The 27,210-nt window shown below is 35.9% G+C and overlaps 1 protein-coding gene across 4 annotated transcripts in view; it reads right to left on the bottom strand.

Moving 5' to 3' along the window:
- The window catches only part of MYO16 (myosin XVI), a 363,225-nt gene that overhangs the window by 90,563 nt on the left and 245,452 nt on the right, over nt 1–27,210 (bottom strand). For all 4 annotated transcript variants that reach the window (XM_032679459.1, XM_032679458.1, XM_032679457.1 and 1 more), the window contains exons 22-27: nt 18,928–19,080; nt 18,133–18,333; nt 7,819–7,894; nt 4,963–5,138; nt 904–984; nt 459–664 (exon numbers count right to left, since the gene is read on the bottom strand). In XM_032679459.1, coding sequence (XP_032535350.1) covers nt 459–664; nt 904–984; nt 4,963–5,138; nt 7,819–7,894; nt 18,133–18,333; nt 18,928–19,080 — 893 coding nt within the window. The remainder of the gene's footprint in view (nt 1–458; nt 665–903; nt 985–4,962; nt 5,139–7,818; nt 7,895–18,132; nt 18,334–18,927; nt 19,081–27,210) is intronic.

The raw sequence follows: 27,210 nt of genomic DNA, 5'->3' as shown, positions 1-27,210 counted from the left end.
ACTGATTCTAACAACAATAATAGAGTTTTGGTATGAGTGTTAGTAACTCATTACCGTGAATAAACAAATCCTACCTTACAAAATACAAATAATGAACTCATGACACCTATACCTAGAAACTGGAAAAATTAAGACTATTTCTCCTTATGTTTTTTAATTATCTGCAGACAATATGCAGTATTCTGTATTTTGTAAATCATATAACAAGCATAAATTATAAAAAATATAGCTCTTTTATGACATCTTATTTTTAAATTTTGATATATTTTCCTGATGATCTTTATAAATATATTTCTAGAAACTTCATGATTCTTTTAATTTAAGCATAACAAGGCTATATCCCTTGCTGGCAGACATGATTTTCTCTGAAGTCTGAAAGACTTATCAGCAAAACAATACTGCAAGCACTACCAGAACATGACAGAAGGTAAGAAAAAAGGTTTTATGAAAGAGTTTACCTTGACAAGAAGTCTGTGAAAGAGAGACGTATTGGATATCCATGTCGTATGATTTTGACCATGTCTAGGACACCAATATACTGCAGCTGAGCAGACACATAAAAATTGTCAAAAGTATCTGGCAACTTGGAGTTATTAGGCTTTATACAATGAACAGAATGAGGCGTGCAATTCTGCAGCTTCCCAATAATATCTGCAAGTGATTTCTGCAGGGAAAAAAACCCCAAACAAATCAATTATCAACCATTCTTGTGCAGCACAGGCTCAACATGTATGTTCTTCCTAACTTTTTAACATCATTTTCTCAAAAGAGTTGAATTGGCCATGCAAATGGCTTTCACAAACATGACTTTTCTTTCTTCCACCGTAACACTAAAGGCTAATCCTGCCTTTAAAACGTCTCAGGATTTTTTTGTGAATTTCTGTCCATAAGATGTTCACTGACCCTGAGCTGTATTGCCACAGTGGTTGGGCCCCCTCGTTCCAGTCTCTGAAGAAATGAGGATGTTCCTTTCTTTTTCAACAGCTGTGGAGAAAAAAAACATCTCAAGATGGGCAGTCCACAATCATTTTCATTGTTACACAATTTACTAACAAAGGGAAACATTTATACATACACTATGGCATAGACGACATTTGAGTTTCAGAAAGAAATGGGAAAGTGGATAAATATCCTCAGGTATCTGCAGAGCCATGACTGGTAAGAGAGTTTTGATTTCTAAAGCAGCTATATACCATTGGAAAGATAAAATACCTTTTACAAAACATTGGGCAAAACAATATGATCTAGAATTGTATTGCAGAAGCAGGACTTGTGCAGTTTAGTATCCCATACAGTCTGCCTATAAGTAGCATAATTCTGTAACTCTCTGAAAAAGGGCCTCATGTCTTTGGCAGATGTTTAAGTGAGTAAATACAAGAGTGCAGACCTTATAAAAAAATCTTGATGGTAAAACAATAATATTTTAAAAAACTCTTCTCATTTCTTCTTGCACATGTGAGTGTAGTTAACCTTTTATTTTTCTTTTCTTTCTTAACACATTTTCACCCATTATAGATATAAATTGTCAACAACCTCCTATCTCATTAGAATTATCCTATACATCAGAATTGGGAGGGGAGAACAAATTTATTTTTCACTGTTCTACTTCTTATCTTTGAGACTAAAATGGAAATTGTCATCCTAAAAGTCATCCCAGAATTTAGAGGCTTTTGTTACGCTTTCTACAGAAAGGCTGGCAAAATTATTGCATTCCAGGATTTGGCAAAGTTCTTAGATTTAAGCCTCCTTATCAATGACAGCCTTTTCACCTCTGACTTTTCCATTGCCTTTTTCAGTCCACTTACCCCATAAAAATCCCTTTCTATCAAGTCAGCATGTTCTGGCCTACTCCTTTTTCCAGTTTTATCAAAAAAGTGTACATTTTCTCAGCTTGGTCCTCTCAAGCCAAGTGCCATTAAAAATATTGCACTGCAAGCAATTCTTTACTCACTATGCTAAACTTTGGAGATCTTTTTTATTTCAAATGTCACTTACTAGGATGCAATAAGATTCTAAAAGCAACTTCATCCCCAACTTCAAAACTAAAAAGTAGAAGAGATCTTCTTGTTCCAGGTCTTCTCATAAAAAGAACTGCTAGCATGCCAATGATACCTCTCAGTTAAAGTTTAAAAAATAAGTGAGGAATATAACTAAAATAGAATTTTCTCCACCTTACAGATATGCTTCCTCTCAACAGATAAAGTCACTAATTCGAGATTGTTTCCTGAGTTAGTGGGAGAGCCAGGAACAATGGTTTAGATGCTGAAGTTCCTGCCTGCTGTCCTGTGTTACACACTTCTTTGCAAGGGAAAGAAATATTTGCTTCGGAATGAGGGAAAAAAAACAAAGGAAACATGGCAAAGACAAAAAATTAGTTTAATTCAAACTCTCCAAAATGGGACATCTTAAATTTTCAGCTATGGACCAAGGAAAAAGGCTTTATCACCAAGGGGACATGGTCTTCATAAATCACAGAGACTTGAGCTGGCATCCCCAAATTCCTATGACTCCTTATGTGCTCCAAAATTCTGGCCAGCTAGTAGATCGGTTCATGTCTGTCTTAGGATGGATGTACTGTTGTCTTGGATTCTACCATGCTAGAGTTTGTTAGTTTAAAGAGGTAGACTATGCTTACTTGTGACAGCGTGCTCAAAATCAAGGAGTCATTTATGGAAAGGTAAATAGGTAGATAGACAGCCATAGAGCGAGACATTCATAATTATATAACCTAGCAATTAGCTAGGATTGCAGTGAAAAAGGGAGGAGAATCACAACAAACTCCTATTTGACTTCTGAAGTGTCTAATTCCCTTCCCTGGATACAGTGGAGTGTAGATGACTGCCCATACACAGCAACATGACAACTTTCCATTTTATGTTTCTCACTGCCTACAGTATGATGTATGTTGTAGCTCAAATTTCAGACATAAAAGGAATGTCAGTCTCTGGTTGATAATTTTTGCCTTAATGTCCCTCCTTCTCTGCCTCTCTTTTTCATTTTTTTCCTCCCTTTGCTGTCTTTACCCTCAGGATAAACTCCAATAAAGATGCATATAATATATTACATATAATAATTCTATTTCTAAGCCGATAACAAAAAGCCCCTTACATGACATTTCCAAATACAATAACAATAAAATAATAAACCCAACATTATTCCAGTCCACCATAGTGGATTTTCAAGGATATAATGGAAAAGAGGAGGAATTACTGTAACAAAACAGGGTTGATCCACAAAAGAATCTGAGTACTTACCTACTTCCAGCTCCTGCATTGGTGCCTATTCCAAAATAACAAGTGTCTCTTGCTGGAGACACTGCTGGAACAGTTCAGATACCTGAAGTTCTGCTTCAGTCCTGCATGGCAGCACATTACCTTGCTCAAATTAGGCCAACTTAGTATCTACAAAGTGGTGTTCTGTCTCACCTGCACAGCTCTTCTCAAAGCCTACCTTTGAGAAGCCAAGCCATCCTTGTCTCCGTGGGCAGATGAAGGATGAACTTCCTCCCACCTTCCATCTAATACCTAAAGGTTTAGAGCATCCTCACTGAATGTGAAATTTCTGACTTAAGTTGTCACGCTTCCCAAAGAAATAGAATGTCTTCTATCTCTCAAGAGAGTAAGTACAAGTTAAAAGCTATTCTGGTCAGGTCAAAACTAATACAATTTCGGAGATCCCAACTGTGCAGTGTTTTCCTCTGGCTTGATTAGGCTTCTAACTTAGATGTGCTTTTCATACTTCCTCCCATGTATGGCACAAGGATCTTCTTCACATCTTCAGGAAGCTTCCTCTAGGAAGCTCTTACCATAGTGGAGAGGCACCTAAAGGCACCTTGTAATGCCTCAGCTGTTTGTTAAATATAGAATTAAACCAACGCCATGCAGTTCAACTCAAGTTTTTCCACTGAGATTACTGACAAGAACAGTAGTCAGGAATTATGCTGAAATCAGCAGGGGGACTATAAGTAAAGTCTCACTGCTATTCTGTGGATGTACTTGCATAAAGCCTTTCACAATGACACATGAGAGCAGGCTCCTTAATCCCATGACAGAATCAATTTTATGCAGCTGTAAGCCAGAAATAGAGTTGCAAGATTCAAGAAGCCTGGCAAGGCAGCTGATGCATTGTGAGAACTGCTTGCTTCTTTTCTAGAAGGAGGAATTCCAAAGCTCTGTCATGAATGGACTTCCCAAATCGCATTATTTCTCTTCAAAAGAGAGACGTTCCATGTGATATGAACAATTAATTTTCTGATAGTCTCCAAAGTTTCCCTCTTACTCCCCCCTCTTTTGTTTTTGGTTGTGGTTTGTTGTTATTTGTTTGAGGGTTTTTAAACTTTTTTGGCTGACTTAGCTAGCAGGAAAAGAGACAAGTTCAGAAATGGGGAGAGTCTGATTTGATCTCAAATTGACTGGGAAAATTTATATATGAGTGACCATTTGAAATAACAATGTTTGCCAAAATGTAAAGGATTGATCTTCATACAAAACTACACAAACTGTCTTTTTCAAACTAGAAATCTCCGGTTGACACAATAAAGACATTAAAGTTTTATTTTTGCACTTCCTATGTCTTAATTTACTCAACTATTCACCATAAACTCAGTCAAGGAGACAAAACACAGAAGAGTTCCAATACAGTCAAAAAATCAGTAGTACTGCATTCACTGCTAAGCCCTGGAACCATGGAATCATGGAAGGATTCAGGCATGAAGGGACCTTATCATCTTGTCCAACCTTCTGCTCAAAGAGTCCAAGAAGGAGACTCTCCAACCAGAATTATTAGTGTTGGTAAATTAGAACCTGTTCTCACTTTTGCTGCTTTACTGTTGATATTAAGTACGAAATTATTGTAGCTTAATGACTACAGAGGATGAAGAAGAGAACAAGATGATTTCAGAAATGATAAAATAACAGAATAATCTTCAAGGAGCAAAGAGTAGAAAAAGTCCTAAATTCTTACCTTGCTGAGCTCAATATATTTTTTTGTTTCTCCACTTGCACAGACTACAGATGGTTTTTTACTCAGCAAAGCTGCTTTACACCCTTTGATTTTAAGGGAATGATACGGAGGAACAAGTGATCCAGTTTGTGTCAGTTTGGACTGGAACAATTGATTGATGACTACATTTTCACTAGCTGGAAATAAAAAAAAGAAAGGAATTCATGAAGATAAAGTAGTTAGTAAAGTGGTTAGAAAATTACCTAATTAGTTGGAAAATTATCTGTATTGTATTGGAAGTAAAATGACATACAGTAGAAGAGAATTAAATAAATAATCTTAAAATAAATGGAAAAACTAATAAATTATTATATTATGTTAGTTATCAAACAGCATTCAATATTTAAGGATAATAACAGTAGTCCTGTGCTGAACAAAAAGAGGGCATAAACGAAAACTTTTCAGACTATGATCTGTCTAAACTTAATTACTTATGTGATCATCACCTTTAATTTTTTTTCCATTACAGACTCCCAATTTATCCATCTATTAAAGCAATGTAAGGGATGAGTTCTGCACCACAATTTCCTAACATGTAATATTTAGAAACAATCAAGGTCCTTGACAGAAATAAATTATAGATACTCACTGCACTAAAGAATTATATATACACAAAATATGAGAAGAGATTTAAAAAAACTCCAAAACGTAAGGACAGAGCTGTAGCAAATTGTGTCATCATTTCTCTACATCAAGACCATACTTCAAAACATCTACAGAAAAAAGGCAATGTCATACATATGTATTATTATGCATTCAAAATAAATACACTTCCAACAACTGTTTTTAAAGATAAAAAATCTTTATCCTAATTTCAGTCAAATTATCCTTATGAGATTATGGTCACAGGTTTTTTAACATGAACATGATAATTACATGTTGCTTGTACTGCCACATCATCAATAACCATTAAGAACCTCTTGTGTGATACATCCTTAACCATCCTGAAATCCTGTTACAATTTTTTTAAGAACTAGCAAACTGGCATTATGATCACACCCATCTTATGGCTAAACAAAAAAAAAAAAAACGAAAGAGGAATGGGATAAGCATCACAAATAATAACAGCATAGCAAGCAAAAATCTTCAGTTTTGTCTTTATTAACCGTTTAATGGTATATTACTAGATGCTTAAATGCAATAGATTTGTTTCCCATTTTCCATGGAGACTGCTAGTCTTTACTCAACAAGAACATTAAAATTATGAGGATGACAGTGAAGCAAATAAATCAAATTATTTCAGCACAATCAGTGGACATCAACCTCCATACGTTAAATGTAATAAGTAGGATTAGGAAAGGCACAAAAATGATGTCTTTCAAATTAAAACAGATAAATACTATGTCAATAGTCTCTCCTCATTTATTTGTCAGATCAGGTATGTTCTACATTCTTACACATATGTGCAAGTTATTTTAATGTTCTCATAGTTAAAAGTTTTGATAAAGGAAACTAAATTCAATGAAAATCAAAAGAAGCATGCATTAAAGATATACCTCTACACAACTTATGAAACTGACCCTAAAGGAAACATGTCACTGACAATCAATAGGTCTGAAGCCTAAGACACTTAAAAAGGACTAACACAGCTCTTAAATGATTTACATGTTTGTAAAGAGTCTGTCTGCAGAATTTTTCCACTACTTATAATTGTTATTATGACTTCTCAGTTGTATATACACTCACTCTCAGCATATCAAAGCTTTTATTTCCAATCCAATCCTCCATTCTTCCCTTGTAACAGTTGCATAGCTAATTACACAAAATGGCAATGAAAGTGGAAAAGGAGAGACTATGTGAGAGAATGGAAGAATGCTCTCTCTTGTAGAACAAACTGGAAGTTGCCATACCTTCTTAGACTCTTTGGCAGATTATCATATAAATTCCAACTAGTGAGAACCAGAATGTCTCTAAAACTACAGTCAACAGGCTTATATTCAAGAAAATTTCTTCCATTTCTGTTTTCATTTTAAATGTACACTGTTTGCCTTTAACATGCATCAATTATTTTACTAGGGCATTTGGCTAATTTTACACTAAACCTGCTAAAACCCAATACATTGTAACGGCAGGGCTGATTTGTAAGACAAATACGACTTTCAAAAGACCTCTACTTCTATGGAAAGAAATACTAGTATATAATTTATTAAGTGAAAGACACTGCAGTGGTTGGAGAGAAGACAAATAACACTGGCACACTGACATTTCTGTGAGAAAATGCTTTGGGTTTTTTTTCACAGAAAGGGGGAAGTTTTTTATTAATCCAATTATGAATCATTAATTAATAAAATGGGTTGTATTATTATTATTATGCATAATTATAAAACATACACAGGAAAAGGCATTTAATTTTGCATTTCAATGGACATTTATATCTATTCACTGAAAAATATAAGAACGCCCACAAGTTCCTGCTTTTAGAAAGATACTCAAGCAGTGCAACACATTACAGTGCAGCCTCTATGATTTTGGGAGCCTAATTTTGTTTCCCTATTTTCTGGGGTTTATTTTTGCTTTAATTCATACCTATTTGTTTTCTGTAAGTCACTCTTTATCTACCATACTATATCTTCTTGTTCTTTACCTCATATCACATCACATCACATGAAGATGCTTTATGTTCCTGAATTCTAAAAGCTTTCAAAATTTGAGCAAATTTCAAACAATCCATACATACTTCATAAAGATGAAGGTGACTTTTTTTTTACTGGGAATAAAATATATATAAATGTCTCTTAAAGCTAAAATGAAAACAAAAGTCAAGTCATAATATCTTGATTTCTAACAACAACAGCAACCACAAAACCATTTACTTACTTTTCATTACAAATACGAGATTTTGTGAAAGGGAATCTTTGTTTTTTTCTATCGCACCAGCAATTTCATAAGTAACCTATAATAAAATATTGTGACATCATTAGTAATGATCAATGTATCTTGTAAAAATCTTAAAGCAGTAGAAATGAAGCTATGTTTTTTTCTACTGAACAGTTTAAAGACTGGCACCACGTAGTGTCTTTTGGCATTTTCTCAGTGCCAACAGTATTAATCAGAATAACTGGTTGTTGAACATTGTGCACCTCTGCAACTATATACAAATTTCATCAGACTGATTGTAAAACATTTCCACAGTGCAAGACTATGAGTCAAAAACATACCGTAGAGCAGGAGATGGTGACCTAAACATCACTTTCCCTGCAGGATGAGAAAGTCACTCCTAGATCACAGACCTCCTTGTCAAAGGGAAACTACCCACACTGACCATGAAGAAGCACTCACGGAGCAATGTGAGTCTCAGTTCACACTCAAGACAAGTTCTAATCATTGATATGCCCTCCAGAGACAAGTTCAGTCCATAGGTTATATACCAATCCTATTTACCTTTCTAAGAACTAGGCACATAAGGATTTTGGGTCACCTTAATTGCTTGATGGCATGATTTCATGAACAGACAGTTGGATTGTCACTGCATCTATAAACGCTAACACATGTGGTGGGCACTCTGAGAAGGACCAAAATGGGAGGCTCTAGCCACAGGTTCTGAGGGTACACCCAAAATTAAGAAATATAAGCAAACATCTGTTTTAACACTGAACCCACCCCCAAAGACACTTTATAGAAACAGAGCACTGAGACAAGAAAGCAGTCACTGAGCCCAGTTGTTTTGGGGGTTTTTTTCCACTTTGTATGGTGATGGAAGAAAAACAACTAGTTAATTTACAGGCTTTAGATATACACAGCCCGTGTTTGCGCAGTAGTAGAACCCAAAGGGAATTTTTAAGATAAAAAGGAAGAAAATTATAGATTGCGGTACCTCCAGGATTAGGCAGGTACTTAATGGGAAATTCTTAGAATACAGTTTGATTTTATTTACCTTGGGACTATGTTTCTATCTAAAGCTTTCTTTAATTTTTTATTGGATCTATATCCTAATCCCCTTAGGTATTTGGGGAAATGTTATCCTTGGACATTTAATAAAGCTGTAAATATATAATTAAGATTAGTAATACTAATCAGTGCATTAATTTTCCATTGGGTCATTTGAAAATTATTCAATGCTATCTAACTCACAAAAGAGATTATATGACTTGGATGTGTATAATCTGTTAGAGTGAGTAATTGTCAAATTATGTAATTAGTATGGCATCCGATATGAAAAAGATATAACAATAGAATTATGGTTCTTTTCCATGACAGATGCAATGTTATGTAATTTTCTAATTGCATTTCCTAAGAACATACAACATAGTCAGCAAACTGTTAGCATAATTTAAGTATACTATTAAATGCTTTTAGTGTACCTAATATAAAAGTTCTACCATACTGGTCTATAAGAGGTAATTAACAGAACTTATTTGACAAATCCATAATGCCAGTTCCTAACTGAGTGTCTTGGGTTTTGACTAAATTAGAAGAAGAGATTTAGTATTGGTGGGAGGAGTTGGTAAGTACAGCAGTGGGAGATAACTATACTACAATTAACTGGCTAGATTGAAACAGGGAGAAGTTTCAGTATTGATGCTGGTATAATACATCACCAACTTCTAGAACTATATTCGTAAGACATATCTCAGTATCACATAAAATACATAAAAGTTAGGAGAATTCCCTTTTATGAGAAAATTGCTAACTCTCTAGCAGTTTTCCCATAGACTTGGTAAATTAATTCACTGACTAAAGACATGAAAACTGACTCAGTGAAATCACACTCTAGGGTTCGACATTCATTGTCAGTCCCACAGAAGAGAAAAAGAAGTAAGGAACTTCTAGCTGCCAATGTTGTTAATTTAATCCTGCCCCCAACAGAGATGCCAAACTACATACCAACTAAAGCACATACATTTCCCATTTCCATGGGGTTTCTAAAGTTAACCTGGTCAAAACCCTGCATTGGTTGGCCCTCAAGCACAGTGGATAGTTATTCCGGGGAGAAAAAATTCAAACAAAGCCTATTTGCTTCATTAATTATCTTCACGCCCTAAAATCAGTAGACTGTACCTCTTCTCTTTTGAATTAAAGTATCCTCTGTCGTAACATCTGACTTAGGTAAGGAATTTTCTCAAAGTTTATTGGATTTCCCAATATACTTTATCAACAGGACCAGCTTTACATATGTTTTTCATCAATTCCTTAAACCACTTTTTTTTTTGTAAATAGTTTTCATATCTTGCAATAGGTCAAAAGCACTCATGGCTAATGGCAAGTTCAGCAGGAACCCTAAAACCAGCTAGGAAAATGCCACCTGGAATATTAAGAATGATTTGTCTGCATTCACACTTAAAAGGGAAAATTTTACTATTTTAATGGCAAAATATAGCTCAGAAACTCACGGTTTTGAATGTGTTGTTAATTTTAGTTAATAAGAAAATCATCAGTTCATGTAGTAAAAGGAAAATTTTTGAGAATATATTCAAGGACAATTTCACTGCACAAAAGGTCATTTGCAGTTGCTAATTTTCTGTCTGTACTTAAATGTGAGTGACAGAATGGTATTTTGAAACAAGCAAATATTTATAAACAAAATAGGAGGGTGGAGGGAAGTGTTTTAATATTTTTTACTACAAGTAAAAGTCCCAAATCAAGTCTACTTAAAGGAAGAAAGAGAGAGAGAAAGGGAGAAAAAGCACAACTACCTTGACTGTGTGAAAACCAGAATCAGTCAAGTAACCTTTAAAAGCCTTGGTACTATATTTTAGACTAGATTGACTTGATTGTTATGTCTGAGGATTCAGCCTGAGGAAAAAAAAGAGTAAATGAAAGCATCTTTATTGATTAATGCAACTCCTTTTGTCTGTTGATTTAGAGGGTCAGTTTCAGAGTCTGCCTGGGATATATAAGGCATTTCAGAGAAGACTGTCTCAGTGAAGGTGAGCTGACAGTTGAGAGGTATTTTGAAATGCACGTTCCTGAGAAATGGAACAGACATTGATCTGCACTTAAATTATGTGCACTTGTTTATAGAGCTAAGAAGTTGGTCTTTAGGTCTGATTGGTTTATTATAGTACTATAAGTCAAAATAATGGCAAGGCAAACAGTGACAAGGGGCTTATCTAATTTTTAAATTCAAGTTTAATTTAAACTGCAGAAAGCTTAAATTACGACAATCTATTATTCAGATTTCATGAACAATGGGGAAAATAGTTAATTATCTCTAATTCCAGTATGTTAAATACCTCTATATGTGTCTCTTGGCATTGTGCTAAGACAATATATTTCAGATTTACTTATTGATATGTTAATTCTTCCATAAAGTTTTAAAAAATAAAAAACTTTGTGTCCTTGAGAAAATTTAATGATGGGAATGCTATTCTTCAAAAATCATGACTACTGGTACATTCAACAGTTCAAAGATATAACTCATGTGAAGCCCTTCATTACATGAGAGCCTGCAATGTAAATATTAATGTTATCAATAAAAAACCCTAGAAATTCAGTATTACAGATTCTTAGTATAGTTTTGACTGATGGTGATATGTGGCAAGCTTGCAAGGTGTAGTGTGGGACCAGCGTGCCTCTTCTCTCACTGCTGCCAGGCAGACAGTCTGTGTGGGAAGCATCTGAGGATACCCACATTCATGTTAGGCGTCAGAAACAAAGTAATGCCCAGATGAGCAGATTTTTTCCAGAAGAGATCAAACTGCCATTGTTCAGGGAAATGTGTTAAACAACCTTTGGATAAAGCCTCCCACCAGGATTTTTTTTTTTTCAGTCATAAAAGCCCTAAATCATTCTTCTCTACCTTCTGTCTGAACAGAACGGATAAGCTTTTTGTCTTACAGCACTCAGATAACAAGACACTAAATAGCTCTTAGAAAAGACTCATAATATGTCAAGGCATTGTAGGATTCTGTTCAGCTGTAAAATTAAAACTGGGAGATAAAGTAAAATACTTGGTAAGATAAAGTACTAATGCTCACAGTGGCCTTTGCTAAGCATGTGTTCATGTGTGTTCATGAGCAATGTATCATTGCCCATGAAGAAAAAGAGAGATTTAATACTGTGCAGGTATAATAGGAAAATTCAAGAGAAATGAGGGAAAATTCATTTTCTTTCTTCCACTGGATCATTCTGTCACATTAGTGTAATACAGTATTCACTCCCAGACTCCATTAAAAAAAAAAATCTCACCCCTGTGCTGATTTCTTCCATGTGCAACAGTTAACTTGTGCATAGTGTTTTCTTCTCTTTTCATTCCAAAACAGCCAAGGAAAGAAAAAAATCCAGGGTCTCTCAGAACGATATCATGCACACAGATTTTATCAAAGTATTGCTTCAGCCAGAAAATGGATTCCAAATTATTTGGATTTTTTTTCCCTTACATGCATTTTTCATCTCACTTCAAACTCATGGTTTCTTTTTTTTTTTTTTACTTCTGATCCATTATCTCTTCTTGTTTTTCTCTTGGTACTGCTTTTTCTGGAATGGTCTAAGGCTCATTATGCTTCGATCAATAAGATGGCATGTTTAGTCTCGGAAAAAGCTTCTGAGCATAAAACTTAAGGAAATGGGCAATACCTGAAAATTCATGACTACAATCAATCAAAAAGACTTGACAGTGGAAGAAAACATACTTTTTCTATGAGTATCCTGACCAAAAAAATTTAAGGTATGAACATATTAAAGGTGTTTAAAACTGCATGGACACATCTGTATCACCTGTAATTCTCTCATAATATAAAGCTAGAGATATCAGTTTTGTTCACAAGATGTGGTCTGTCAATCCCAGTTAAATACACAAAAAAAGGTTTTTTCAGTGAGGAAGTATTGTTAATAACTGCATTTTCCAGCGTAACTGCACTTCTAAATTGCTAAAATACTACTGTAAGTGTCTGAGTAAAGAAGTGAACCCAATTCATTCTGGACATACAGTACTGATGAAAAGGAGCTCAAACTACATGGGTCATAAGAGGTTCATACCAGGGCCAAGATAGAATATTAGCTTTTTTTTTTCTTTTTTCTCTAGATGACTCGGAGTAGCAGTTCTTTCAGACTGACTGTGAACTACACTGTGGTTACACCTTTTGTTACCTAGAGAAATCAGGATGTCTGCCTTCACCTTCTAACACAGACCTGCATTCAGTGTGACTTCCTCCACAACTGCCAGCCTAGACACATCACCTGAATGTAAATGATTAATCCTAGAAGTGAAAATTTTTATGTGCAATTACCTGTCACATTTTATCCTTTGGGTCTGATTCATCTTTCAGTTATACTCATGTAAATAATGAGAAGCTTTACCAAGTTAAAGGAGTTACAATCAGTGAAAAACTGTGGTAAGTCAGAATAAAATTGAGCCCCCTTGTTTTAAATTTTGAGATCTCTGAAAGCAACAACGCAGAATAAGATTGCTCTACACTTCACTTACTTTAGACTCACTTAATTGATGTCAGACTATAAAAATGGCTCTCAAAACCTGACAAACTATACTGTTACTTTATAAATGCTTATTTTTGAGTGCCAATAAATGCTGATATATTTAAAAACCTGATACTTTAAGAATTTTATAACGAATAAATCACAAATTACTTCTATAAAAAGCTACTAAATGTAGTAATAGTACAATCTGAACAACAGCATCAGCAGTTTTAAATCCTAGTTTTTCATATTCAAGTTATTGACTTATGAAGACATACTAGGATCAGAATAAACTCAATTTGTGTCACTTAGTACAGTCATACTATCATCACAGTTTATGTAAATACATATCATAAATCACTGGAAATTTCAATCTGTGATAGCAAGATAACAGTTCCACAAGATATCAAAAATGCAAGTGTCTTTAAGGATTTTGCTCAATCACTATTAAAGTAAGGAGAGTTAAACACTTGCAAGAGAACTTTCCTGTTCTGGCAGGGCCAAGCATTTTACTACTGTAAGGATGCAAAGAACAACCTGACTCTGGAATAGTTCCTTGGACAATGTAAATCAAAGGATCTCCATTGACTTCGAAAGAATGTGTGAATTTACATTACTTGGAGAGTTGTCTATTTGTTCATGCTTTTAGATTAAATGTCATTACTATTATTAGGAAAAGGTCAAACCAAGTGTCTACGTTATAACACAAAATCTAAACAACCATGCAAGGCTAAAAAACATGTTAATGAAAAGTGTCCTCTTTACCACTCACAGTTTAACTTTCAGAACTAGGCACCTGAAATGTTGGTCTTAACAAATCTTTCAAGTGCTTCTTCAAAGAATAAGACAAACATTTCTTTCATTTTGAAGAAATGTCCTTATTAGACTGGTTGTGATTTTAATGCAGCTGCCTTGCTGCTGCTTCCATGTCAGGTTTTGGGGTATGGAACTTTTTTGAGCTATTGTGATAAATTTGTATAAACAAACTGCATTAAAAATTACTTACGTAACAAGTATGAAAAAAGTTTATAAATGAAATTAGACATCTGGAGTTCATGGTCAGTTCTTGGTTGTACTGTTATTTAACCACTGTGTGCCCACATTCCCAATAGTGGAGGTATTCAAACTACTTAACTCTGGTAAATAATTTGAGTCTAAGTAGAAGGCCTTGTGATGAAAGAAGAACCTCCAGGTAGTTATTCAGAGTATTTAGGTTAGGAATTTAAGCACTACCCAAATAGTCTTAATCCTTTCCATAATTACCACATTTCTATTATTGGGCAGGAACAAATTTGCTTGCGTCAGAACACAACTCGAGACTTCCATCAGCTTCATTTCCAAATGAAGAGTCACAAAATAGACCTGTCCTCATCTATACTGCTGTACAGGATCCTAATCTAGTTAAGGAAGCCTAAGCATGCATATTCCAACCTCTGATCTGTTCTGGAGAGCTCAGGACATACAGTGTTATCCTGAGATATGACAGAGCCAGCAAGTCTGTTTTTGGTGACTTGTAGACAAGTTTTGAACACACATCATATGAATTTCCACTACAAATAGTTGACTCACTGGGTGTTCAACAGTATAAATCTACCTCAAATAGTCATCATAGCAAAAAGTGTGACATCCAGTACCTTTAGCAGCATAGATTAGTTATTTTTCTGATGTTCTTACCCTAGCAACCACTAAGAACTCCCTTCAGAATTTAAACTGATTTTAAAAATCACATGAGGGAAAGATTATCTGTCACAATAAACAGCAGAAAAGATACCGTATTTATTTGAGAATTGTAATAGGAATTCTAACAAAAGACTTTATCATAGCTGCCCAATTTCTTCCTCATTGAACTCATTTCTTCTGCCTGTTGCTTAGGTATAGAGAGGAGCATCCAGGTGTCAGTAGCCTGGTTATACTGAAGCACCTGCAATTCCCATGTATCTTTAATGGAGGGTACATATCATGTGCTGCCATTAAATCCTGAAAAAAGTCAGGTTCTGCCGGATAACAGACTTCATTGAGATTTCAGGTTTAAAGTGACCTACTATTTAAAGTCATCAACTAATAACACTTGCGGTTACATTTATAAACAACGCAGTCATGATGTGGTTGTTTTGACGTGCAGTAGACAAATAATGTCATCATCACTTTGTATAAGTAGAAAGGAATTAAATCAGATTGCTCAAATTACTGTGGTATTACTCTGCTCTCCATTGCTGGTAAAATCCTGGCAAGAATACTCTTGAACAGACTAATACCTGCCATAGCAGAAGGAATTCTACCTGAAAGTCAGTGTGGTTTCAGAGCCAACAGGAGCACCACAGACATGGTATTTATTCTCAGACAACTGCAAGAGAAGTGTAGGGAACAGAACAAAGGTCTCTATGTAACCTTTGTCGACCTCACCAAGGCTTTCGATACTGTGAGCAGAAAAGGTCTGTGGCAGATTTTGGAACGTTTAGGATGTCCCCCCAAGTTCCTTAAAATGATCATCTCACTCCATGAGGATCAGCATGGCCAAGTCAGATATGGTAACACACTTTCTGAGCCCTTTCTAATAACTAATGACGTGAAACAAGGCTGCGTTCTTGCACCAACCCTATTCACCGTCTTTTTTAGCATGATGCTCCAAAGGGCCATGGCAGGCCTCGATGATCAGGACGGTATCTACATTCGATACCGTACTGATGGAAGCCTTTTCAACCTAAGGCGACTGAAGACCCACACTAAGACCTTAAACCATCTTGTCCGGGAGCTGCTTTATGCTGATGACGCCGCCCTTGTTGCCCACACAGAAGCAGCTCTGCAGCGCTTAACATCCTGCTTTGCAGACGCTGCTGAGCTCTTTGGGCTGGAAGTCAGCTTAAAGAAGACAGAAGTTTTCTATCAATCTGCACCTCAGGAAGTCTTCCATCATCCCCATATCACCATTGGCCAATCAGAGCTCAAATCAGTCCAGCAGTTTAATTACCTAGGTAGCCTCATCTCCTCGGATGGTAAGATTGACGGAGAGATAGACAACAGGCTAGCAAAGGCATATAGTGCTTTTGGAAAACTCCATAAAAGAGTATGGCGAAATAAACACTTGAAGAAAAGTACCAAGATCAGTGTTTACAAAGCCATAGTGCTGTCTACTCTTTTATATGGTTCCAAATCATGGGTCATCTACCACCACCACCTGCGACTCCTAGAACGTTTCCATCAACGTTGCCTCCGTACAATCCTAAACATCCACTGGTCAGATTATGTGACCAACACATCTGTTCTAGAACAAGCAGCAGTCACAAGCATTGAGGCCATGTTGCTGAGAACGCAGCTGCACTGGGCAGGGCACGTCTCAAGGATGAAGGACCACCGCCTCCCTAAGATCCGGCTTTACGGTGAACTTGCCACTGGTTGCCGCATGAGAGGAGCCCCGAAGAAAAGATACAAGGACTCCCTGAAACAACATCTCAGCCTTGGTTATACTGATCAACATAACTGGTCTACCCTGGCCTCAAATTGGGAGGCCTGGAGACACAGCATCTATAACACTGCTGTTTACTTTGAGAACGCATGCAGGATCACTCTCGAGGAGAAAAGACAATGCAGAAAGAATCATGTCTTGTTGATATCACCCAAGGAGTCTTTCTGCTGTGCCTTCTGCAATCGGACATGTCTATCTCATATTGGCCTCATTAGCCACCAGCGTGCTTGTAACAAACGTGGATAGAGCCTTCCTAAATCTTCGTTCGCAAAGCCCAGTCTTGATGATGAGATAAATAATTTTTAAACGTGCTATTCACAAAGCTTCTAAGGGATTCCATCAGTGGATGGATATCTCATAGAATCATCTGAATAAGGCTTAGAAAGTGTGAAAGTACACAGAACAAGTTGTTCAGATGTGAAGACTGATTTCTGCAGTCTTCGGTCTATGTTCTCACATGATTTCAATGGAAATTTTGGTAAAGTGATAACTAAGAGCCCGTTATATTGTACCCATAGAATTTACATTCCTTAGTTAATTTCAAATACCATGCTTTGAACAGAGAGAAGTGGCAGAATGTCAGATTAATCACAGAAGGGCCAATCTGTCAGACTATCTAAAAAAATTATTATCCCTCTTAATACATGCCTTATTTGCTTGCTTTGAGTTGTGGGTGGTGGTGGAGACCATGTGAAAATGAAGTATTGGAAAGAAAAGGATAAAAGGCCTATTTAAAAGCATTAAAATAATTACACTTTTTCCATGAACACTGCAGAAAGGGGAATGCAGAATATTCATCTTATTTTACAGCCATATTGAAAGACACTTAGTACGTTCTGGGGTTTTGTAGGGGAAAAAAAAAAAGGAAAAAAATATTATGACTACTAACAAAAACATGGTTTTGTTTTTGATTATTTTTCCAGATGCATGCTGGTATCCCAGGTATCTACATATATAGCAAAGGATCTACAGGGAACCTGTACTGTTCCGGAACATTTGAAGGCAAAGTGACAGCCAGCCAATTAAAATGGCATTAAACATTTATGTTAAGGGATCTGAATCACCTCCTTCTACATGAAATGCTCACAGTGAAGATACAATTTAGGAGCCAGAATTAGGTAGCCTGAATCCTGCATGCTATAAGCTACAGATTTTATACACCAGATATTGCACTGAGATTCTAAATTGTCCTTGGAAAATTTATCACTTGACAGAGAATTATTTATAGCCAGGAGTTGGAGAAGCTATGTAATTTTTTGTTTTGTTTCCTTTTTTTCGTTAACTGCATATAAATGATCATTCAAACAACTTACCCTCCCAGCATAATGCATAACAGTGAAGGTGGAGCCCAGATCCTTTGGGGCAAGGTTACCATTTCCATCTTTTGTGGAGGAATATACTGTATTTGTGTCTGATGTATCCAGGTAAGACTGAATGCGTTTAGAAAGACTTTGTTCCACTGACCAAACAGATTGGCTTTCTTCATCCAGCATTGACAAAAAGCCTGATGGTTTCTGAAATGAAAAACAGATTTTTCTCATTTTATATAGGAGCAATAGAATTCCACTTGTTCCTTGTATAGTAACACAGTGTGTAATTTATTAAACAGAAACACATATCACCTCAAAGAAAAGGAAAAATAAAAAGATTAAAATATTTTGGTAAGTGTTCAAGGCTATGCACAGAAGATAATTCTATAAGAGACGTAACGAACAATATTTCAATTGCCAAAAATGGTCACTATTGACAATCTTCTAGGAAACTGATTAAGTTACTTCCTTCCTAGAAATTGTACTCAAGAAACTAGCTTCAGTTACTAAAGAAACTGTCAGGCTTTCAACAGAGACTCGTCAGTCCTACAGCTGCATTATCAACATGCCATGACACACAGATGCCACGCATTAATCGGTACAGACAAGGAGTTTCTGGTGCATCTTCTTCATCCCTGGACTGTTAGCAAGCTCTGTTAGCCCCTGAGCTACAGTCTCTTTGGACCCATAACCTTATCTGAAGATTCATAAATCGGAAAATGCAAGCAAGGTTGTATTAGTCTAACATGCAGAGACTACGTATAAATATACATGCTGTAAAATGGATCTGGAAACTACCTGAAAGAAAAAATCCAAGGCTGCAGTATGGTTACCAGGAGAATACACTGTTTCCATGGCAACTCCCTCTTGTACACATTCAGCTTGCTCTTGTAAGAAAAGCACTTCAGTGATGTACTGGTGTATCTTCTCATTGGTCATGTTGACACACAGCTATTGTAAAATGAAGAAAAACAAGCATATTAGAAATTTACTGGATAATTCATTGATGCAGGTTTTACTGCACATCTAATATTGAATTTGATGAAATGTCAATCCACAATATGTTATCTCTTGGTAGATCATAGATTTAGCAAGACCGTAGGGAAATTCACATTTTAACAGCTATTACTATAAAATTGGGAATACACAGATTTCTGCCTGCACAGTTCATTGTGAATTCCACATAAGAATTATCAAATACCAGCATTATCAAATATAGTGCAAATTTACACTAATTCCAGTGATCGAAGTGGGGCAACCTTACTTATAAATTGGTACATTTAATATTCTTCTGCATTTTATATTCAGGAAGCCTCTACAAATGTAATGTGCTTTTAGAAAAAAATAACTACATATTTGTTTAGGATCCTGACTCTGCAGTTAGTTCAATGCTAACAAAGACATTCAACTCTGTTTCCACATATAATGCCACTGAAGTCTAAAGCAGTCTCTGAAGAACTCATTCTGTTTTACCCAAATACATGTTATAAAACACCTACAGATATTTTACTAGTGTTGCTCTCCATTTTAGAGACATTCTAAGGGCAGGTTGGCAAGAAAACGGTGTTCAATTGTAAAGTTTAAAGTTTGGACAGATAAATAATGTAGAAGTTTCTCAAAAATTTTTTTTGATTGCCATATAGGAGGTATAGTGCCTGTTTTTCAAACTAAACAGATCCATAGAAATCCGATTTTCAATTAAAACCAGGTGGGAGTTGTATCAGCTTATTTTGGGTCTTTTCGTATTTTATTCAAAGCTCACCTGCAAAAATAGGTAAATATTTAATAACCTTGTGGAATAAATGTTTTAACTGTTTTATTGACATTGGAGTGGAAATTTCAGTGGAAAATTCTAAAATTTTCTCCAGTGCTATACCAGCTATGACCAAGAAATTAAGAAAACAGAAACTCCTAAAAGGGTGGAAGAACACTTCGTACGAGGAATTAGGCAAGGAATGCTTGCACACGGTCTCTTTTCAGACTAAACTAGTCACGTATTTGTGTTGGCCACAAACTATATCTTTCATGAATAAAGTGTGTAAAAGCAATTCCACCAGTAAGTCATATTAAAAAGTATGAAGTATTTATATCAATCCTAAAACTACCTGGCTTAACATCCAGATGAAGAAAGAGAACCCAAGTAATGTGTAATAGCTGCCTGAATTTTCCATTAACACATTACATAAGTATAGTCAACTTGCACTTGTTATACAACAAAATAAATGTGTGAATAACAGTAAGAAGAAATAAGACAACCCCCCATTTTACAACCAAATGTCTATTATTAACTGTTTTTACCAATGCATGATAGTGCAGATAAAAGACAGCCTCGAATAAAACCATTATTTCTTTCCAAGTGGGATTTATAAGGGTTCAGATTATTATCTCATTTTACTAACAATTGAAGTATACAATAGATTTACACTATCTACTATTTCAATAGAAAAGACAGCTTTTTTTTAATCTGTAGCAGGCAAAACGTTCTTTACTGGTCACTTTTGGAATTCTAATTCTAACTACAAAATCTTTCCAAAAGCTTCTTAACATTATTTTATGAGGCAGACAAGCTTATAATTTGCAGGATATGATAAAGCCTTAAAGTGATGCATGCTGTGTACACCTTTATTTGCAGATGAGTTATTTAGAGGACCACGTAATTCAATTTTACACAGGTATATTTTACTATAAGAAAAGTTGTCAAAATCCCTATAAACTTGAGCCAATCTCTTAAAATACATTAAAAAAAGAAAAAAGTACCTAAGAACCTGACTATGCAGCAAAATTACTGAACTATCAAGGGAAAGACTGTCTGAGACATGTCTTAAAAAGATCTAATAAATAGCACTGGTTTTAAGTGCCAAAAAAAAAAAAAGGAATAGTAGTTTATTAAAACATTCATGCTTGGATGATAAAAGAACCCCCACAATTTTAAATTCTACTGATCAGTGTATTATGGCATACACTGGTGTGCTTCTTACCAACACAAGCAACACTGTCATTCAGATTGGCAGACTGATGACAGTAAGGTACTGCAAACCCAGCCATAAATCAAGTTCAAGCACTTATACAAACTGCAAGCTGCTCTCTCTAGCAGTGGCTGAGAATAACAGCTCTGCAGAATGAGAACCAGGATGCCAGCCTGGGCCTGCTGCAAAGCAAGACATTCTGATCCTATCATTCTCCATTTTCAGTGTTTTATACAACCTGCTGGGAAAAGGAAATAAAATGAGCATTTCAAATTACAAGTTTGACACCAGTTGACATAACAGTTACAACAGCTGAAATGTAGAAGTGGGATGAAAATGAACTAAGGTAGCTTTGTAACTCAACTTCTTTTGCTTCATGTCTCCTAAGTATTACATAAAACAATGATGTATTTTCTGTCTAAAGATCCGAAAAGTTCAGAGACCTGCATTTTTTAAAACATGCATTTAATTGCACCCACGAAAATTAGATGGAAATATAGCAGTAATAAAAAAAAACTCAAAAGAAATTTTGACCTAAACCGAGTATTTACCTTTAAGAACTATTTGTTTTACCTTGCAGCAGTACTTAACATGACCTATGGCACTTTTTGTCATTAAACATTGTTAGACTGTTCTTGACATTCATCTCATGGGCTCCATTTTATATCTCTTCTGTATGGCTTCCTACCTTCTCTTCTCTTTCTTTCTAATCTTAACTCACTATCATGTCTCAGTGAAAACAAATACACCATATATTTGTCCAAGTCTTCTTTAAAAAGTCCTTTTAGAATATTTTTAGAAGAAAAAATATTCTTGTTCAAGTATAGAGAAAAAACAACTTGCAGCATCACCCAAATTGTAGATTTTGGAAGAAATTATAGTGGCATATACTGTAAAAGCAGTAAATATTCATCATATTAAACAGTATTAGTTTGATGTCTCTTTTACTGCATTTGACCAGTTTGCACAATTTACGCTAAATAAAAATTTAGGTAGAATACAAAAATTGTACTATGCTCTAAAGACAGAAGAGCGCCTATGACTAATGAAATTTTCCTGCTCTCCACTCTGTTCACTTTTCCTGCACTTTTCAAACGTCTATTTGAAAAAGCGTAACCACAAAAGGGAATTTGTGAAAAGAAAACTTGGTGACTCTCAATCAGTGAGGAAAGAATGGATATAAAGACCTTCTGGAAAGCTCATTTACATCCTCTGATCATGCAGAAGGATTAGCTCTCCCAGGGTATGTGTATTCAGAGCACAGAGTAAAGCTTACAGTTGTTGTATCAATACATCTATTGGGCCCTATGTTGTGGCCTGAGGCAATGATGCTACAATGACAAATCTAATCTACTAGAGTGCTCTAGCATTTCTTAAAAATTTAATTTCTAATATAATGAAAAGCAGAATCATCTTCTTTTTCCTGAGCTTAGACTCACCTAAGGTTGATACTCACTGATTTTTCAGAAGTATCTTCATTGCTGTTCCTCTTTATATCTGCTACTCAAATATTTCAACATCCTTTTCTTTATATGTAGTACCAATCAGAATATTTCTAAAGAATTTATAACAAAACCAGGACCCATAATGTTTCTTCCATTGCTTATTAGGGCTAATAGGATCTAACACAGATTCTCCACGCAGCTCCAACACAAATTCAAATATAGTCCTTCTACCTCTGTCAGAAGAGGTTTATTTCACTGGGAATCCATGTCATCTCTGGGGTCAGTTGCCTGTAGCTGATCTGTGTTCCGCAAATGACATAAAAGTGCTACATTAAAACTTTATTACAGGTGCCTGTCACCTGAGAAGCCTTCCACAAAGGAGGGTCTGAAAAGCCCCTCAAAAAAGGGGCACTATTCAATACAAAGTGGAATAGTCCCCCACTTGATTTTGTATATATAAAACTATTGAACAAACAAGAAAACAAACCTCAAGTAACAACAATCTTTTCTTGAAAGAGTTTGGAATTGTTCTGAAACGAATTAATTCTGAAATAGTTTCAGAATTAATTTTTTCACTCATAATGCTGACCATAAACTAAGTCATGGCTAGGCTTCACGAATGAAGATTTGGGAAGGGCTCTACCCATGTTTGTTGCAAGCGTGTTGGTGGCTAAAAAGGCCAACACGAGACAGGTACATCCGGTTGCAAAAGGCACAGCAGAAAGACTCCTTAGGAGGTATATTCTGCAAGGCATGATTCTTTCTGCGTTGTCTTTTCTCCTCAAGAGTGATCCTACGTGCTTTCTCAAAGGCATCATCAGCATTATAGATGCTGTGTCTCCAGAGCTTCCGATTGGAGGCCAGAGTAGACCAGGACGATAAACTAAGTACTGTAGGATAAAAAAGGGTGCCACTGTGGAAAAGTAAGATATCAGATAATAAATGTCCTTGTGCAGCATTTCACTAATCAATCACAAACTGAATTGAGCTCAGAATCTCAGTTTGAGATAAATTATTTTATTTTTGTCCACAAGGCATCTACCATAAAAGAATAAAGAAAAAAATACACACTTTAATGTCAGGTACATGATAAGCCAGCTTTAAAACTGAGTAACACTGTTTTTCCAGTAGCTGACTGGAACACTGGACAGACAATAGTGTCCTGCACAAATCGAAAGAAACGTGTGTACTAGAAAAAAAGACCAAAGAGACTTAGAGAGAAGAGCACACTATGACAAAAGCCATGCAGAGTGTAAGATCCTCGGGAACTGGGTCGAGGAACAAATTAAAACACAGGATCACCAGGGCCCTGAGGGCAGGAATAGGCTTTTACAGCCCTCCTCAGCTTTTCCTGGGATCCCCCAAGCCCTGCCCAGGGGCCAGTCCCAGGTGACACCTTAGCATGGAGACTAGCAACTCTGACTTAAAAATATGTCATTATTTTTCCTTGTTAAATGCTGAATGTCTAATGTTTGACACAATACAATTTAATATAAAATAATCTGTTATGGCTGTTTTGGTTAGGAAAGGTTACATGACAAAATGTAGTGTCAGCAGAGTTAACTACAGAAATAACACACTGACAAGTTAAAATCTACAACACCTAATAATAGACATAGGTAAAAATTTCAGCATAGCTGGGTTCTACAATCTCTACTTCAGAGTCACAGTGGTGAAGCAGAAAAGTCCTGAATGGAGCAGGCAATGGTCTCTGCTCTCAGATCCAGCTGGTTCCTGACACAAGAGATATGCTGCACGGAACTGCCATGGAAGCTGTGCCTCTCCCAGAGCTCTACTGCATCACACAGATAATGTGCACATACTTTAATGGGTATAGAGTTGAATGGGAGTCAAGAGACACTTGACTGTTCCAGCGACCTACAGTACTAATCCAGATAAATCACTTATATTTCCTATAAAAAGGATAATATATGCACGTTTCTTCTGCAAAATTTAAGAGGCCTACAGAGGCAAAATACTATCCAAGAGTTGAACATGTTATTTAGCAAGAACTAAATATTTTTTTTAGTTTACCACTTGAATTAGACATCAGAGAGAGAAGATTACTGGAGTCCATTTTACTGCATTATTGGTCTTTATGATTAGAAAAAGTTTCTTTACCCAAAGAGAGAGTGATTGGGCAGTGGAACAGGCTCCCCAAGGAAGTGGTCACAGAACCAAGCCTGACAGCGTTCAAGAAAAATCTGGATGATACTCTCAGGCACAAGGTGTGACTCTTGGGGATGATCCTGTGCAGGGCCAGAAGTTGAACTTGATGATCCTTGTAGGTCCCTTCCAACTCTGCAGATTCTGTTATTCTATGATTTCACAACTACAGAACTCCATTTTGTTAGAAAGACCTGACTTTCTGCAGGGGAAGGAAAGGCTATTCTTGCTGTCTGAAGTCTGGTTTCTCTCCTATAATACAGTTTTCTTAGAAAAAAATTGGGGGGAAATGGTACAGGCAACTATCCCTCCTGTTTATTGCTTGTTACGTTCATTGGTCATGAGTTTGTTCAGTTTGTGGTCAAAAAATATGCTAGCATAAGGGTATAATGAAGATTGTAGCATTCCTCGACTGTATTATTCGGAGTTGTGCTGTGAAGTAACCATGAATAAGATCTAACCTAGTTTTAAATTCTACTAGAAGAGAAGCAGATATTACTACTTTTAAAGAGGTGCAGATTAAATCGTAAACAAATACAGTCCCTCTCAAACAGGGAAACCTAGGAAAACATTGAAAATTAACACTGAAATATGCAACTGATATTTTTGGTACAGCACTCGTATTTTCTGAAATTACCACAAAATGAAGGCCATTTCTGTATAGAACAGGAAAGAGAAATCTGTGCTCACTTCTGACCATGTTCCACTGTGGCTGTATACAAAGCTGTTCTGGCACAGCAGGTATGCAGCTGCTCCAGGAAAACGCTGTTCTCAAGCTAATGATCAATGCTAGGAAGTGACTGTAAATTGTAACTGGGTGAGATAAAAGTGTACTACAGTAATTTACCACAGCTCAGCTGACAAACAGTACCTCACTGAGTCCTGGTAATTCAGAAGTTTTCAGTCTTTATTGAGCAATGACTCTTTCAGACTGTGGCTTCTAAAAATACTGCTTCTTATGTTTCAGCTTTTAAATTTCATACCAAAAATCAGAACTCCACTCACTGTTGCTTATTTCACACACTTATTTACTGTTATTTTAGAACTACACATCTTTTTTTTTTGTCTTTTAAATATACTGTACCACACGTGCTATAGAATGAAAGGTTACCAATGCTCACCAAGTACAAGGAAAACTTAACAATTAAGAATTGCTTCCTCTTTGTAATCATCTAAAAAACTTTTCTACTGACAAGCTGTCGGTTACATTGTTTTGCCTGCAGAAGTTATCAGACTCCTGGTGTAGACATAATTAATCTTACTTTTCTAGTCCTTTGACATCAATTTTTCTGTGTTGCCCATGAGTCGTTCCTAGACCAATCCTTTGTTTGACTTCGACATTTCAATGCTCGAATGTCTCGTCATTCCAACACATACACTGGAGTAAACAAGTTATTCTACCTAGTTTATCTATTGCTGTCTGCCTGAAAACACAGTATCGCTGTTCTGTCTTAAGACGCAGTTTTTAAAAAAAAAATTTTTTAAAAAAAGTTTATTAAAATGAATTGCTTAAACGCACATGTGATTTAGCACCTTATTGCTCTCTTAATTATGATATTAGACTATCTATCAACTAATCTGATATGAAGCATCAGAAAGATTCACACGGCTACTTGGAATGTCTCCAGTCTTGGGCAATCAGGAAGTTTTAATTTTTCTTGAAAACAGTTGTAATTTTTTTTCCCAAGAAAGCAGGAAAACAGATGTCACACAGAATGCCTTATCATATGCTAATTTGAAACAAAAGGTTCATTTTCCCCCAAATTGCTTTTTTAATGCCATTTTAAAATATTCTAATCTAAATTTGATTGAAAAATAATTTTTATGGCTCCACCACTGTCTGACTGTAACATTTAATGCTAACATTCTGCAATCGCAAGCCTTGACACTGGGCATGTTTGCAGACATGATGCAATGTTTTGCATGAGGACTCTATCTGGGCTAATAAGACTGTTTATTGTTAGGGTTAACAAGTCCAGGCAGAATACTGAACTAGGTTAGACTGCTAGACTGTTCCAGCTTTGAAGTTCAGGCTGTTTTGGGTATGTCTGCATGATCTTACATTGTACCACGTGGCGACACAAACTAGTTCTTTTCATTGATACTGCAACCTATCACTTCAGAAATCGGGTATGTTAATTGCATTACAGAGTTCATATAAGAATGAACTCTGTAATTCCCTCACCTCTATTCTGCCATTTCAGGAATGCAGTTAAGTAGATTCTGAGATAATATTCAGATTATTACTCAATATTATTTAAAAAAATGCCTTCAGTCCAGGTGGAGGGACAGTAAGTGTCTCTTGAAATATATTTATTTAGAAAAAATAAAATAAAAATGGAAAGTTGACTTTGAAATAATCATTTTTGCTATGCAGAAATCATAAATTACTTTTTACTCATTTTTCTTTATATCTCTTTTATTTTTCTTCAAGTATCCTCTGCAGTCATTAAGCACAAAATTACTTACCCCAGAAGTTGGAATTCAAAGAATATCATGATGCA

The sequence above is a fragment of the Chiroxiphia lanceolata genome, chromosome 2, assembly GCF_009829145.1.
Source record: "Chiroxiphia lanceolata isolate bChiLan1 chromosome 2, bChiLan1.pri, whole genome shotgun sequence".
Taxonomy (NCBI): Eukaryota; Metazoa; Chordata; class Aves; order Passeriformes; family Pipridae; genus Chiroxiphia; species Chiroxiphia lanceolata.
Note: the sequence above shows the minus strand (reverse complement) of the source record. Positions and strands in the feature narration are given on the sequence as shown.